Here is a 15,981-nt window from a genome sequence, read left to right on the forward strand (position 1 = left end):
TGACGTGGAATCTGTGTAAAATAGCTCTAACTGTGATAGCAACAGTAAATCTATTTGTTTTAAAGTGGAGCTCTCTCAACAATCAGTTGCACGATAGCACATTGGTAAATCCCAAACATGCTCAATTGGTGACATGTCTGAGTATGCAGGCCATGGAAGAACTGGGACATTTTCAGCTTCCAGGAATTATGTACAGATCCTTGTGACATGGGGGCTGCATTATCATGCTGAAACATGAGGTGATGGCAGTGGATGAATAGCATGACAATGGGCCTCATAATCTCATCACAGTATCTTTGTGCATTCAAATTTACATAGATAAAATGCAATTGTGTTCATTGTCTGTAGCTTATGCCTGCCCATACCATAACCCCACCACCACCATGGGGCACTCTGTTCACAATGTTGACATCAGTAAACCGCTTGCCCACACGATGCCATACACGTGGTCTGTGGTTGTGAGACCGGTTGGACATACTGCCAAATTCTCTTAAACAACATTGAAGGCGGCTTTTGGTAGAGAAATTAACATTACATTTTCTGGCAACAGCTCTGGTGGACATTCCTGCAGTATGCCAATTGCACTCTACCTCAAAACTTGAGACATCTGTAGCATTGTGTTGTGTGAAAAAACTGCACATTTTAGAGTGGCCTTTTATTGTCCCCAGCAGGTGCACCTGTGTAATGATCATGCTGTTTAATTAGCTTATTGATATGCCACACCTGTCAGGTGGATGGATTATCTTGAGAAAGGAGAAATGCTCAGTAACAGGGATGTAAACATATTTGTGCACATCATTTGAGAGAAATACGTTTTTTTGTGCGCATAGAACATTTCTGGGATCTTTTATTTCAGCTCATGAAACATGGGGACAACACTTTACATGTTGCGTTTATTTTTGTTCAGTGTAGATACAAATATAATACTTTTTTGTATGACATTTTTATTATTATATTGTATTAAGGATTTGAATGGTCAATAGACATCAATCCAGACCCATTACCTAAATGAGTTTTTTGTATCCTTACACCCATTTCCCATTGGTCACAAATGTGATCGCTAAGATATTTTCATATACCACGAGCATCATGGATTCAATGTATTTGTCACGACTTCTGCCGAAGTCGTTGCCTCTCCTTGTTCGGGCGGTGTTCGGCGGTCGACGTCACCGGTCTTCTAGCCATCATCGATCCATTTTTCATTTTCCATTGGTTTTGTCTTGTCTTCCCACACACCTGTTTTCAATCCCATCCATTACCTCTTGTGTATTTAACCCTCTGTTTCCCCTCATGTCTTTGTCAGAGATTGTTTCTTGTTAGTATTGTTTTTATGTGTATAGGTGCGCGACGGGTCTTCGTACCCATATTTGTTTGTTCGTTTCTTATTTAGTGTTATGGAGCATGTATTTTGGACTTTCATTAAAAGACTCCATTTTACACTCCGTTTGACTCTCCTGCGCCTGACTTCCCTGCCACCTATACACACGACTCTGATAGTATTCAAAATGAAGGCACATACAGTACGTAAACTTGACCTTTAAACATTTATATTTACAAAGAAAATATTTTCTTATTTCAACAATGTATTTGTTTTTTTTAAGCTGTTGAATACAGACTTCTGGTTTCAAATTCCTCTCTGAAATTACAACTTGGAATTTGAAAAACATGTGGTCTTGTGGCCATTTTGAGAAATCATATGAAACTTCTCTAAATCATACTAGACATCTTAATAAGGCATCATATAAGACTTATTTGTTGATATGTACAACTTGAACTTCTCTAGAGCCTGTAAAGTGCAAAAGTGTTTTTGATGGGATTGATGGGATTAAATGGGTTAAGTCAGCGTAAATATGTTGGTATCATTTTTTTAAGACACTCCAGGACCGGACTTACTCAGAGCAGATTGTGGATAAGTAATACCTTTTTTCATCTTTATTTTCTTTATTTCTATCTGTAAAATACTAAAAGACATAAATGCATTTTTGGAAAATGTCATCTAGAATAAAACATTCACAACATATCAGCAATTCCCTCGGGGCAAGTCTTAAAAAAAAATATTTTGTATTGAATATTTAAAACATACAATCTACTTTCAGTGCAGCCGCTCAACATCTACAGTACATCACATTAGTTATCTAACAGACTCCCATACAGAGCGACCCACAGAAGCAACCAGCGTCGACAGATCTCCAACAAGGTCAAAAACAGGGACCAGAACCAGTGACCCATCAGCCACCAGCCCAAGATTCCAACCGCCAGGCCACCAGCCCTCCAAGACACCCACCCCCTCACATACACAGTACCCCGAGAGCTGCTGCACCCCAAGAGCTGCTGCACCCCCCCACGAAAAATAAAATAATTCCACTCCCATTTGTCTCCAATTCCACATCCCAACCTCAGCCCATCCCACCTATCTCTGCTGGCCACCCTCTTTGGATTTCTACGCACCATATATCTTTCAAATATGCTGTGATGTTTAACATGCAATTTGATTCTATCGAATAGAATCCATAGATTGCGAGTTGAAGAAAAATACTTAAGAGTATTAGTAATTGATTGACCCGGTCACTCTGGGCAAGTCTTGAGAATATATCTAAGGATAACCATACAACATTTGGTAAATGTAGATGCTTCTGAAGTTGAGGAAAATTAGATGGTTTGTGGGAAGAGTCTGACTTTCGGGGTTGTTCCATTAAAACTTTCCAAAACATTTCACAGTGCACTTGGCAAAACTTCCTCCACGTACAACATTTGGATGTTGAGTAATTTGGTTGTTCTTCAGGCTTAAAACCTATCCAAACCAAAGACCGTGGATAGATGGCAGCATTCGAGCAAAACTGAAAGTGTGCACCACTTAATTTAACCACAGCAAGGTGACAAGGAATATGGTCAAGTACAAACAGTCCATTTATGCCCTCCGTAAGGCAATCAAACAGGCAAAACGTCAGTACATAGACAAAGTGGAGTCGCAATTCAACGGCTCCAACACAAGACGTATGTGGCAGGAACCCCAGAAAATCACGGAATTTAAAGGGAAAACCAGACACAGCGTGGACACCAACGTCTTGCTACCGGACAAGCTAAACTTGGACGAGAGCCACCGCTGCTTCCGATGACTGTGAGCTCTCGTTCTCCGTGGCCGACTTGAATAAGACATTTAAGCGTGTTAACCCTCACAAGGCTGCTGGCCCAGGCGGCAACCCCAGCCGTGTCCTCAGAGCATGTGCAGACCAGCTGGCTGGAGTGTTTACGAACATATTCAATATTTCTCTATCTCAGTCTGCTGTCCCCACTTGCTTTAAGATGTCCACCATTGTTCCTGTACCCAAGAAAGTGAAGGTAACTGAACTAATGTAAATTACTATCACCCCGTAACACTCACTTCTGTCATCATGAAGTGCTTTGAGAGGCTAGTTAAGAATTATATCACCTTACCCGACACCTTAGACCACTGCAATTTGCATACTGCCCCAACAGATACACGGATGACGCAATCACCATCACACTGCACACTGCCCTACCGCATCTGGATAAGAGGAATACCTATGTAAGAATGCTGTTCATTGACTACAGCTCAGCCTTCAACACCATAGTACCCTCCAAGCTCATCATTAAGCTTGGGGCCCTGGGTCTGAACCCCGCCATGTGCAACTGGGTCCTGGACTTCCTGAAGGGCCTCCCCCAGGTGGTGAAGGTAGGCAACAACACCTCCACTACGCTGATCCTCAACACAGGGGCCACACAAGAGTGCATGCTCAGCCCCCCTCCTGTCTACTGCCAGTTCACCCATGACTGTGTGGCCATGTATGTCTCCAACTCAATCATCAAGTTTGCAAATGACACAACAGTGGTAGGCCTGGTAACCAACAATGATGAGACTACAGAGAGGAGGTGAGGGCCCTGGTGGAGTGGTGCCAGGAAAATAACCTCTCCCTCAGCATCAACAAAACGAAGGAGCTGGTCGTGGACTTCAGGAGACAACAGAGAGAGCATGCCCCCATCCACATCAATAGGGCCGCAGTGGAGAAGGTGAAAAATTTCAAGTTCCTTGGCGTACACATCACTGACAATCTGAAATGGTCCAACCTCACAGACAGTGTGGTGAAGAAGGCACAATAGCGCCTCTTCAACTTCAGGAGGCTGAAGAAATTTGGCTTGTCACCTAAAACTTCTACAGATGCATCATTGAGAGCATCCTGTCGGGCTGTATCACCACCTGGTGTGGCAACTGCACCGTCCACAACCGCAGGGCTCTCCAGAGGGTGATGCGGTCTTCCCAACGCATCACCAGGGGCACATTACCTGCCCTCCAGGACATCTACAGCACCCGGTGTCACAGGATGCCAAAAAGATCATCAAGGACCTCTGTAACCTAAGCCACAGCCTGTTCACCCCGTTACCATCCCGAAGGTGAGGTCAGTACAGGTGGGACAGAGAGACTGAAAAACAGCTTATACTGTATCTCCAGACCATCAGACTGTAAAATAGTCACCACTAGCCGGCCTCCGCCCAGTACCCTGCACTAAACTTTAGTCACTGTTACTAGCCGACTACCACCCAGTTACTCAACCATGCACCTTAGAGGCTGCTGCCCTATGTACATAGCCATGGAACACTGGTCACTTTAATAAAGGAACACCGGTCGCTTTGATAATGTTTTACCCACTTCATACAGTATGTACAGTATATACTGTATTCTAGTCAAGGCCTATCCTATTTAACTATTGCTGTACGCTATTCTATCCTACGTATTCTTCAGATATATTACATATTCTATCCATATACTGTCCATAATGTCTATACATCCCATTAATTATTTATTTATTTATATTTATATAATTTGATGATTTGATTGAAATACTCTGATTTGTCTCAAATCCCTTACTGGTTGCAAGTGGCTGCAGAAAGACAAGACTGGGAAAAGCCAAGGGACCATTTAAAAGCAAATACAAGACAATCTGAAAAACCTCTGATCCAGTATGAATAAGAAAATGTAACAAAACTTTTCTTTTTCGCCATTAGCAGTTCAAAGTTGTCTTCGGACAAACACTCAGTGATGAAGACCAGTCCGTGTGAGTGTCCCATGTCTGACTTGGAGATGTCCACAGTGAGTCTTTCAGATCTCTCTAGATGAGAGGGCCTGAGTGGTGTGGGACAAGGGCCTTCATCTGTCTATTCCCTTCTCTGTTTGAAGAGCATCTAAAGCTCTCAGCTTCTCACTCCGTCTGGACATGTTTCCAATAGAGAGAAAGCCTTTTACTTTGTTACTTTGGTGCTGAGAACAAGGGGAATCACTCTATAATTGATTTTCCATACTTTTGTTCCATTTTCAGTTTCAAAGTGACTGGGTTTTGGTTTTAGCATGCCATTGAAAATGCGCTTGGCAACTTTCACCTCACGCAAAACGCTTTCTCTCTTAAACTGACAAAAACAACAGAATCAAATGAGGTCGGATTGTTAACCATATTTAATTCATAGACTTCACTATGTGCTTTCTTCATGTCTAGCGTGAAAGACATGCTTTCTTCATATGTAGTCAGCTAAATAAATAAATAAATAAACATTTTACCATAACCAGATATTGGATGTTAAAAATTCAACAACAACAAAAAGCTTTGAATTTCCAGAACTGATGTTCTGTCCCATAGGTTCTCTCTCCAGATCCTACTGCCTTTCAGAACAGACCAGGGGAAACAGTCTTTAGAGCACGGGGTATACTGCACTACATGGCTGTTTTTCAGGACAAGAAAGTGTTTAAACATAAATTTAAGAGGTCCATAATTATGTATATCTTTAAATGAGCAATTGAATGGTAATGAACACCCAGCCAGGCTGTTTTCCTACAGGGAACTGGCATGGCTGTTTTCCATGTTATGCTTTATACTGTACTACTGTATATGCTATATTTCTCTAGGACAAGGTCGTTGAAAACCCAGCCAGGATTTTGTGCACAGCAAACCAACCTCCTATGGCCCATGGCCTTGTCTGCTGTATGTGAAGCACATCATTCTCTTTCTTTGATGGGAGCTAAATTCATTTGGAATTAGATGCAATGTGGAGCATTAGAGAGTTAAATTGACTAATACACCACTAATAAGGGGCGGAGAATTAATGCTAAATCCTCTTATATGGCCATTACATTGTCACTTCTTCCGAGTGTAAAGACTTTTAAGGGAATGGAGAGCCCAGCCATCATGTCATATCAACATGTACTACTGCATATTTTTACATATTATTCCCGTGGTACGGCGTTTTCAGTATGGAGTTGTGTGTGTAAAAAATAACACACATTCTCCAGTCCACCACAGGAGGTTGGTGGCACCTTAATTGGGGAGGACAGGCTCGTGGGAATTACTGGAGCGGAATGAGTGGAACAGTATCAAATACACCAAACACATGGTTTCCATGTGTTTGATGCCATTCCATTCACTCTGTTCCAGCCATTATCATGAGCCGTCCTCCCTTGTAGTCCACATACTGGTTTTCTTTCTTGCTAAGGTCCTATTTCCAGAATATGCATCCGGGCAGGGCTATATTAAGCTGTATGGATTGAGTGAGATGTAGCGAGGTAGTGTATGTTTTGGAAGGAGTAGGTAGGTAGGCTTCAGAGGTACCACTGCCAACACATTCCCAGCCAGTCTGCTGGGGGCTGGCATGGGGGCTGGCATGGGGGCTGGCAGTGGCTTCCCACCCAGCAAACAGAGCAGGACCCTAAAGCTTCAACGCTGGCCTCTTTTCATATGGCCCTGTGTCTGCTGCTCTAGTGATTATGGAGCAATGCCCTGGTTGGTCGGTGCCTCAGCTAGTTGACTGACTCTCGGCTATTTCTAGGACAGGGACAGGGGAGGAGGGCCAGCGTCTCCAGGGCGTCTCTCATGCATCTTTAACTGGGATAAATAAGTAACGAGGGTGTTGAGGACTCCTGTTTTGTTTTTATCCGTGGCACAGAAAAGTGATGGCAGATGGGAGGGAACGATCTGGGGCAATGGGGGAGAGAGAGGGCGGCACTGTTCAATCCCCTCTAAACCATTTCAAGGGAGCTTAAACTGCCAGGGCATGTTGTTGAGATGATGGGGATGCCACCTTTAACTCTGATAAGCTGCCTTAAGCCAGGTGTATAAACAGGTATTCCAAAGGAAATACCTGCCACAAACCCTCCTTCCTCCTACAGTCTGAGAAGGTTGGCAAAGCCAGACTTAAAATAGGATATAATAAATCACTTGACTTAGTGCCTAACTTGAGTACTGGGTTAACTTAATTCTAATTAACTGAGCAATGAGTATGAGAATAAAGCAAAAAGGCACAATATACAAATAAATACTAACACATATATATATATATCTGACTGCACGTGTTCACCATCATGTTACCACAATACCTTCTATCATTTTATCTCCGCATGAAACCAAGGATAGCCATTTGAAAGAGCATGTAGGTATGTACGTGGGTAGCTAATAGCCATGTTTAAAATGAAGTGTGTGACACTTGTAACAAAAAAAGTATTCTACTTGTATTTCACAAGCCACTGGATCATTGGTATGCCTTACACAGAGCTGTTTGAATAATCCACAGTCATGTATTCCAGTGATGTAGGACGATAGCATTCTAAGCAGTTCCCCTCAGACTCTGCAGTGGCGTGGCCAAAACCCAGCCAGTCATGAATGATGTACTTTGCTTCACTGGTGTGTGCTAATCGCCCTTCGGCGGTACACAGGTAGTGTTGCAAAGAGAAAGGGAAACCCTTGTGACAGACATGGGACGGGGGATGTCAGGGGGGAGGGCAGAGAGTGAGGACAACGAGAGCAGACAGGAGCAAAGAGCTGAGCTGCACGGTGGAGGGACGAAGGTAGGGTTGCTGCAGGGCACTCAGGCCTGAAAAAGCTCAGTTAGTCACCGATGGACAAGACACAGCACTAGTATGAGTGTCAGGACTTAATCCGCTGTCTCGCTCCCCTCGCCAGTCGCTTCCCCTCTCCAGCAGCCCTGTCTGTTTCTGTACACTGACACGCACACCAGCTCGCTCTGCAGACAGGTGCTCCTCTGGTCCAGCAGTGGATCCAGTGAAGAGGGCTCGGAGGTGCTCTCGAAATAGACAGGGGCAAAAGACAACGCTGTTAAAGCCATCGTGACTTCTTCCAATCAAATGCTGTACAATCAGCCTCGAACCACTGTGACACTGAGTGACAGGCCCACACAGGCCACTAGTCGTAGGATACAGTGGGTTTTGTGGATGGAAATCAGACCGTGCTATAGGGATTCATGGATTTCAGGGTGTGCAGCTAGGGAGACCCCTGTTTGTGTTGCTAAGACCCCATCTGTTGAGAACAGACCCACTATATAAGAGCAAGCTGGAACTCTAATAATCTCCATTATTCTAAACAAATTGAACATATTTCATGAATAATCCCATAAGGTAAATTACATTACATCTTGTGGTTTTAAAGTCAGACATCACTTAAAGCTGTCTGGACATCAAATAAGATTGAATATAGATAAAGGACCATTGCTTCAGAACGAAAATTCAATTTCCCCTTTTCGCAGGGAATTTGTTGTGGGAAGAAGTGGACTCACAGATGCCTAATGAAATCATTTGTCCACTGTCCGAGCCCGTTTTCTTTAAAAGCCTCATTTTCGGAGCTTTTCAAACTCCGTATCACCAGATGAATCTGTGCATGCCCTACAGGCAGAAGGTCTAACTCCTTAACAGCACCAGCTCCCAGAAACATTACATTGGCACAGGGGTGGGTGGTTCTGGGATGGCTTGAGTGGCACAAAGGAAAATACAGTAACAACACGAACTGGTCCTGTGCATCCTGTCAGTAAGAAATACTTATCATCCATTTAGTTAGTTGCCTTTTAGAGCAAATTACAGGTTATAAAGGTCTCTGAATAGTTGCATCTGTTAGGTCTATGCTGCCCTCTATAACATGGACTGCTCAGGAAAAGCATGTTCACGTGATCCATGCATATATGAATCATACCCTAATACCTAGCTCATGAATTGTGATTCCACATCCACAATAATTAACAGACTTTTCTATCACACTCTGTACAGAAAAAGCACAGCTATGCACAACTATCTAGTTGTAAATGAAAATACAATAGGTTATAGCGAAGCCAGCAGCCACTAAAGTGTGAATCATTACAGCACAACACATTGACTCTCCAGGCTGTTCAGACAGACATACAGAGAGAGAGAGAGAGAGAGAGGTTGGAGGTGGTTGCTACAGCCCTGGCATCTACAATCGATCACCGGTTACCACTCTGTCAATGGAAACAAATGAGGCCACTCAAGGCATCCCTCTCCCCATCTCTTGTTCATTGTGCCTCTCACAAAACCTGTAATTATAACCAGATAACTGCGCTTAGAAATCAATCAAGCACTCTGGGGAGGAAGGAAAAACCTAAACATCATCCAGAAGGTGTGCTGCAGTGTACTGTAGCCTAGCGTTCAGGCCTGAGATGTGAGTAAATCAATCCGATGGAGTACAACATGTCACGGCGCCAGCCTGGAGTTTAATCTGGGTATTACAGCACCACTCTACAGAGCTGAAGGCCTTCTGCAGGTTCAACCCCCGGGCAAAATAAATATGGACTAGAAGCAATTTAGAGAGGTGGGGAGTCTGTGGGAATTCTCCAAACCAACAGTGAACACAGCTCAAATAGATTGTATGGGATATTAAATGACTGTCATTTTATGCAGGGGTGGCACTAGTTGTTTGAAATCAGTCCCTATCAATTTGCAGCAACAATTGTAGACTTTAATAATGCCGTTGTTTTGATGCTCTTGCCCAGGTGGTGTAGAGCGATGTAAAGACACAGTGAAGAAAAAAGGGTCTTTGTAAATGTGAATTGCTAGATTATTTCCTTTTAACCACAACACAAGTATTGAATAAATAACATATTTAACTGGAGAGGGATAATCAAGCAAGCGTGTTTTATTATTTCTAGTGAGGTCAACAGTCTCATTAGCATATTGAACATTTTCTGGCTGGCATATATTGGGCAAAGCAACATTTCCATTGTTGAATAATTACAGGCTTTAGCATGTTATTGATGCAACACGTTGGTGTCAATGTGGCAGTAATGAAGGTAAGAACGTCAGTGAATAGCCATTGTTACCAAACAAAACAATCTACAGTACATTTTACCTAAGCATTCAAAAAGGACAAAGACTGAGAAACTAATAGCAGTATTTCAGAGCATCAATTCTGCATGCTTAAAAAATGTCCTGATTAAACTCACGCTCTCTAAAGTGGTGGAATTGTAACACAATGTCAAATCTTTTCATTGATGTTAAATGTCATTCATCCTCCTGAGAGGTGTTGTGAAGATCAGATATTCACTTTGATGTCTGTATGTAGAAAGATCCACTGTATAGTCCAGGAGCGGTGCAGTCCAAATAGCAATACTGTGAGTTTATGTAGTAATGTCAGTTACAGGACGGCTGTCTGATTGATGAATTATGCTCTTGGCCAAGCCATGAAAGTGGGCCAGTAAAACAAACGTCCATAGGAAAAGGCCTTGTCAGATTTATCCCAGGACATAAAGGGTGTGGGACAGATGACTCAGCTGTGTGTGCTGTCAAGTTCACCAGTACTCCAGCCTCTAGTACATTCGTGCGAGAAACACACGCACGCACGCACGCACGCACGCACGCACGCACGCACGCACGCACGCACGCACGCACGCACGCACACACACACACACACACACACACACACACACACACACACACACACACACACACACACACACACACTCCTTTTGTTCTCTGAAGTAAAAAGTAAGAAGTCCTCTCCTATCAGTGTGAAGGTCCTGCTGTCAGATTTAAGACAGTAATAATGGGATCTCACAGTGAGCCCTCAGAGAAAGTTTAACACTAGAGAGAGAGAGGACCACTGCTATGGTGGAATGAGAATCAACTTAAAGGAGAGGGTATTTTTAAATATGCCCTGCGGTCTGGTCTTACATTGCCATGCAGGGGGAGTCCTGATAAGACTGAGATGGTATGGACAAGCAGCTCACACCAAACAGGCCTATCAGCTACGACCAGCCACACAACTAGACACAGAGCACACGAGACCAAATAGAGATTGCTGCTTTACCGCCATATAAACTGTGGGCATATAAACGCACCTGCAAAAAAGGACTCCTTTACAAAACAGTGTTGGGTTGTAATGTTGTTAAGATGTTGTATTAGCCAAGCTTTCAGTTGCTTCTCTGGGATGGCCTTTCAGTCACCACATGAGTAGATTACTGTCATTAACGCTTCACTTCATATGAACAACTCTCATTCATTCATTCCACTGGACCGCCACCAAAAGAAGGAAATGAAGTCTCAATACTTTGTCTACAAACAGGTTTCCTGCGAAGAAGAAAATAAACTTCTCAAGGGTGACACAATGAATGCTTTTCATGGCCAGACTATTCTCCTCCCGAAGTCAGTCGGCATTCCAAAGGCTCTTTTTTAATTCCAGGGCATAAAAAACACGCCAAAGCACATTTGTGAGCTTCCTTGCTCTCCTTCCAGTCCTAATACCACATGCCAATCAGCCAGAATTACCATAGTAACAACAACATGGCAGACATGCTCAGAGACTCAAGGAGAATGGCTGATTCTGTTCCTGCCTTCTTTCTCTAATACCCTGTATTCACACAGGGGGGAGTGGCATGGTGCTGGGCTGTTGGCAGTCACGTCTCACGGCTAACCGGGGACATATGAGGACTCCCAATCAGACGACCCAGCTAACCGGGGACATATGAGGACTCCTAATCAGACAAACCATTTAAAGGTAAATGACACCCAAGCGAACCCTCAAGACTCCCCTTTGCTCACGGTTGCCAAATGGACTGTATGCAGCCAGGATGTGTCTGTGCGAGAGAGAACGAGGCCTGGGGATGCATGCAGAGCAGCGGAACTAGGAGACATTGTGTGTCTGCATGTAAACAGCTGGAGAGCAAAGCAGCCGGAACGGGTTTAACCGGCTGCTCCCTCACTCCTGCAGTACCTTTACCGACAGCACTTTGCCTTCCAACGTCTGCAACTATCTCAATCTCTCTTCCTTCCATTAACTTTTTTTAATACCACATCCGATGATGTTATCAGCTTAATCTGCTTTGAATTACCTTGGTTAAAAAGGATTGATAGAGCTTTCTGTTGTTGTCAAACAGAGGAGAGGAAACACAGAGGAACGGGGCAGGGGAAGAGAAGAGATGGAGGGGGTGATAGAGCCAGGAGGAGGAGAAAAAAATATCCCCCGTGGGAACAGGAGTGAAAAAGAGAAAGTCAATGGAGACGGCAAAGTGCCAAGGCAAGCAGTCAGCTAGCGGTATATGCATTCATTAGAGAACTACAGGCTTCATTGGGAGGCCTGGGGGTATTCTAATGTTGTTAACATCAGATACAGGGACTGATTATTTTCCACTTGATGATGAAAGACAAATACAATACCACAGGCCTCCAGACGGACGTAAGGGAGAAAAGCAATGCATTAAACATCCCTTTGATATGTGTGTGATTGTGGCAGCAATTCCATAATTGGGACATGCTTACACACAAATGTCCAATGCATGGCATATTCTAATGGGAGTTGTGATGTCATTATCTGTAGGAGAGAGAGGGAGAGAGAGAGAGAGTGTCTGTCTGACTGACTGATTGACTGATTGACTGGAGAGAGTGACTGACTGACTGAGGAGAGAAAGATAGAGAGAGAGTCTGAGGAGAGTGACTGACTGACTGACTGAGGAGAGCGAGAGAGAGAGAGAGAGAGACTGAGGAGAGAGAGAGAGAGAGACTGAGGAGAGTGACTGACTGACTGACTGACTGACTGACTGACTGAGGAGAGAGAAAGAGTGACTGACTGAGAAGAGAGAGTGACTGACTGACTGACTGAGGAGAGAGAGTGACTGACTGACTGACTGACTGACTGGGGAGAAAGAGTGACTGACTGACTGACTGACTGACTGACTGACTGACTGACTGACTGACTGACTGACTGACTGACTGACTGACTGACTGACTGGGGAGACTGAGTGACTGACTGACTGGGGAGAAAGAGTGACTGACTGACTAACTGATTGACTGACTGACTGACTGACTGGGGAGAGACAAAGAAAAAGAGAGAGAGACTGGGGAGAGAGAGAGAGAGAGAGACTGAGAAGAGTGACTGACTGACTGACTGACTGACTAACTGAGGGGAGAGAGTGACTGACTGAGGGGAGAGAGTGACTGCCTGAGAAGAGAGAGTGACTGACTGAGAAGAGAGAGTGACTGACTGAGAAGAGAGAGTGACTGACTGAGAAGAGAGACTGACTGACTGACTGGGGAGAGAGAAAGAAAACGAGAGAGAGACTGGGGAGAGAGAGAGAGAGACTGAGGAGAGTGACTGAATGACTGACTGACTGACTAACTGAGGGGAGAGAGTGACTGACTGAGGGGAGAGAGTGACTGACTGAGAAGAGAGAGTGACTGACTGAGGAGAGAGAGTGACTGACTGAGGAGAGAGAGTGACTGACTGAGAAGAGAGTGACTGACTGAGAAGAGAGAGTGACTGATTGAGGAGAGAGAGTGACTGACTGAGGAGAGAGAGTGACTGACTGAGGAGAGAGAGTGACTGACTGAGGAGAGAGAGTGACTGACTGACTGACTGGGGGGAGAGAGAGAGAGAGAGAGAGAGAGACTAACTGGGGAGGGAGAGAGAGAGAGAGAGCGAGACTGGGGAGAGAGAGACTGGAGAGAGAGAGAGAGAGAGAGAGAGAGAAAGAAAGAAAGAAAGAAAGAAAGAAAGAGAGAGACTGGGGAAAGAAAGAGAGAGAGAGAGACTGGAGAGAGAGAGAGAGAGAAAAAAAAGAGAGAGACTGGGGAAAGAGAGAGAGAGAGAGACTGGGGAAAGAAAAAAAGAGAGAGAGAGAGAGACTGGGGAAAGAAAGAGAGCGAGAGAGACCGAGAGAGGTTGTCTAAATCCTCCTAAGCTATGTCTACACAAAATGGCACCAGGCAATGCACAACCATCAGCCAAAGCCGGCAGGTGTTACCTGAAACACTGTAAACACTGTCATACAGTTTATAACAGCAGCAGAGCCAATACCTAAGACAGGGCTGTTCCAGGGGAAGGGACATGAAGCCGAGAGAGGGGTGGTTACTACTACTGCATCACCCCCTCCTGCTGCAGTCAGAGAAAGCACCAAGGCCAACACGGTACACAGCGGAACCAGCTGCATCAGCCACCAGAAGACAGTGATAAGTAGTGCTTGGACGTGATTCAGAAAATATAAGCTTAGGCTGCACTGAGCCATATTTGGAATTGGTTGGCATTACTGACACTACTGCAAACTCATTCTTCACAGGGATCAAATCTGCAATATGGCAAGCGTTACCCCCACCTCCGCCTGCCGGCCCACATACCAAGACAAGCACTAGATCAAATAAAGTGTAAGTAGCGATACTGTTGTGTGCTGTATACAGATGAGAAAGTGGACTGTGTATACAGTTTATGGCAGTGGTATTCAAAGTCAGGGTCGCAACCCCCATTGGGGTCGGGGTTATGACCCCAAGTGGGGTCGCCAGGGGAAATGCAATGCGGTCGCTCCCCGAAAAATATAATAATCATGAGCCAATATATAAAAAAATTTGAGAGTTAATTTGAAAAATACAATTTTATTGAGTAAATGTATTTATTGGTTTATTTTCATTTTCATACAAGAAATAAATTAAAGGTTATTTGTTGATGTAAATATCTAAATCTAGCAGTTTTTTTAAGGTTGTGTCAATAGATTTGGGGTAGGGTGTGGTTGAGAGAAATGCTTTGGAAAAAAATAGGGTCCCCAGAAATTCTGAAAAAATGTAAATACCACAGGTGGATGTCGTAGAAAGATAACAGAACAAGGTATTTGGCATGAAAGGGATAAAGAAACACAAAGTCTATATAATGTCTTATTTTGGCAGCTGAGGCACTACCTAAGAAAACAATGTCTAAATGATAACTTCCTTTCAGAAGAATACTGGGTGTTTCTTACCTTTCATTCCAAACTTCGAACGTCGGCCATATTTGTTGATGAGAACAAACAGGACAACAAGAAGGACACAGGCAAATCCGGCAAGGCCCACAGCAATAGACACCTGGAAGACGACAAGACAGGGCTTAGTGAGAGTAAGTCTCACAATAAAGATATACCTCCAAAAACCTGAATAGCCAACAGTCACGAAGCCTACAGTAAATGCAGGGCTTGTGAAAACTGGATTAGTAATGTTTTACTGAAAACGGCCTTTATACATTCTCCGCTGGCAATAACAAAACAAAGAGAAATCAAAAAGGAGAAGCCCAAAATGAAGTTATACTGAAAAACCGTCATACGGTATAATTAGGACCTCCAAACAATTGGAAGTCGTCTCTCCTCCCATGTCACTGCTCTCTTCCCCATTAAAACCTTCAAATGAGGAAATAATCTCCATCCAGTCAATTACAGCACAAAGATGAGCGAAATTACATTTTTTAAGAAGTTGTTAAACACAGTGGGCAAAAAGGAAAAGGCAGATAGGAGCGAGCTACAAGGCGATGGAGTGAAAAAGAAAAGAAATGGATTAAAATAGCTCAAACTAAAGCCTCTTTTTAGTTGTTGTTCCCAGGAAAAAGAAGAAGAAGTTGATGTTCTGTATACAGGTTGTATCTCCACTAGATTAGAAAAGCCACTTAGTTGAGCACCACAGTGTTCTCAAACTCACCCCGAATGTGTCCTCCTCAGGCCTGTGTGTTACTGTGATGGTCGGTGTTGGAGTCCCTGTGATGAAGACAAAATAAACACTATTTATGAAAGTACTGACAGGCAACCGACAGTTACATGTGCAGTATATCCTGAATACCTAACATGCAGTCTACACAATCATTCTGAACAACTAGCCATAGGCATAGAGATGCAAATAAAGAGTTGGAATCCATGATGGGAGGGGAGAAGGGTGGGTATGACCTACAGTGTGTACCA

The 15,981-nt window shown here is 43.9% G+C and overlaps 1 protein-coding gene across 3 annotated transcripts in view; it reads right to left on the minus strand.

The window, feature by feature from the left end:
• The window catches only part of ntrk3a (neurotrophic tyrosine kinase, receptor, type 3a), a 240,888-nt gene that overhangs the window by 92,709 nt on the left and 132,198 nt on the right, over positions 1-15,981 (minus strand). For 2 of the 3 annotated variants that reach the window (XM_039018080.1, XM_039018077.1), the window contains exons 9-10: positions 15,725-15,780; positions 15,019-15,121 (exon numbers count right to left, since the gene is read on the minus strand). In XM_039018080.1, coding sequence (XP_038874008.1) covers positions 15,019-15,121; positions 15,725-15,780 — 159 coding nt within the window. Of the gene's footprint in view, positions 1-15,018; positions 15,122-15,724; positions 15,804-15,981 lie in introns of all 3 variants that reach the window. The other variant, XM_039018079.1, reaches the window with a different exon arrangement.

This window comes from Salvelinus namaycush, chromosome 21, assembly GCF_016432855.1.
Source record: "Salvelinus namaycush isolate Seneca chromosome 21, SaNama_1.0, whole genome shotgun sequence".
NCBI classification, from domain to species: domain Eukaryota; kingdom Metazoa; phylum Chordata; class Actinopteri; order Salmoniformes; family Salmonidae; genus Salvelinus; species Salvelinus namaycush.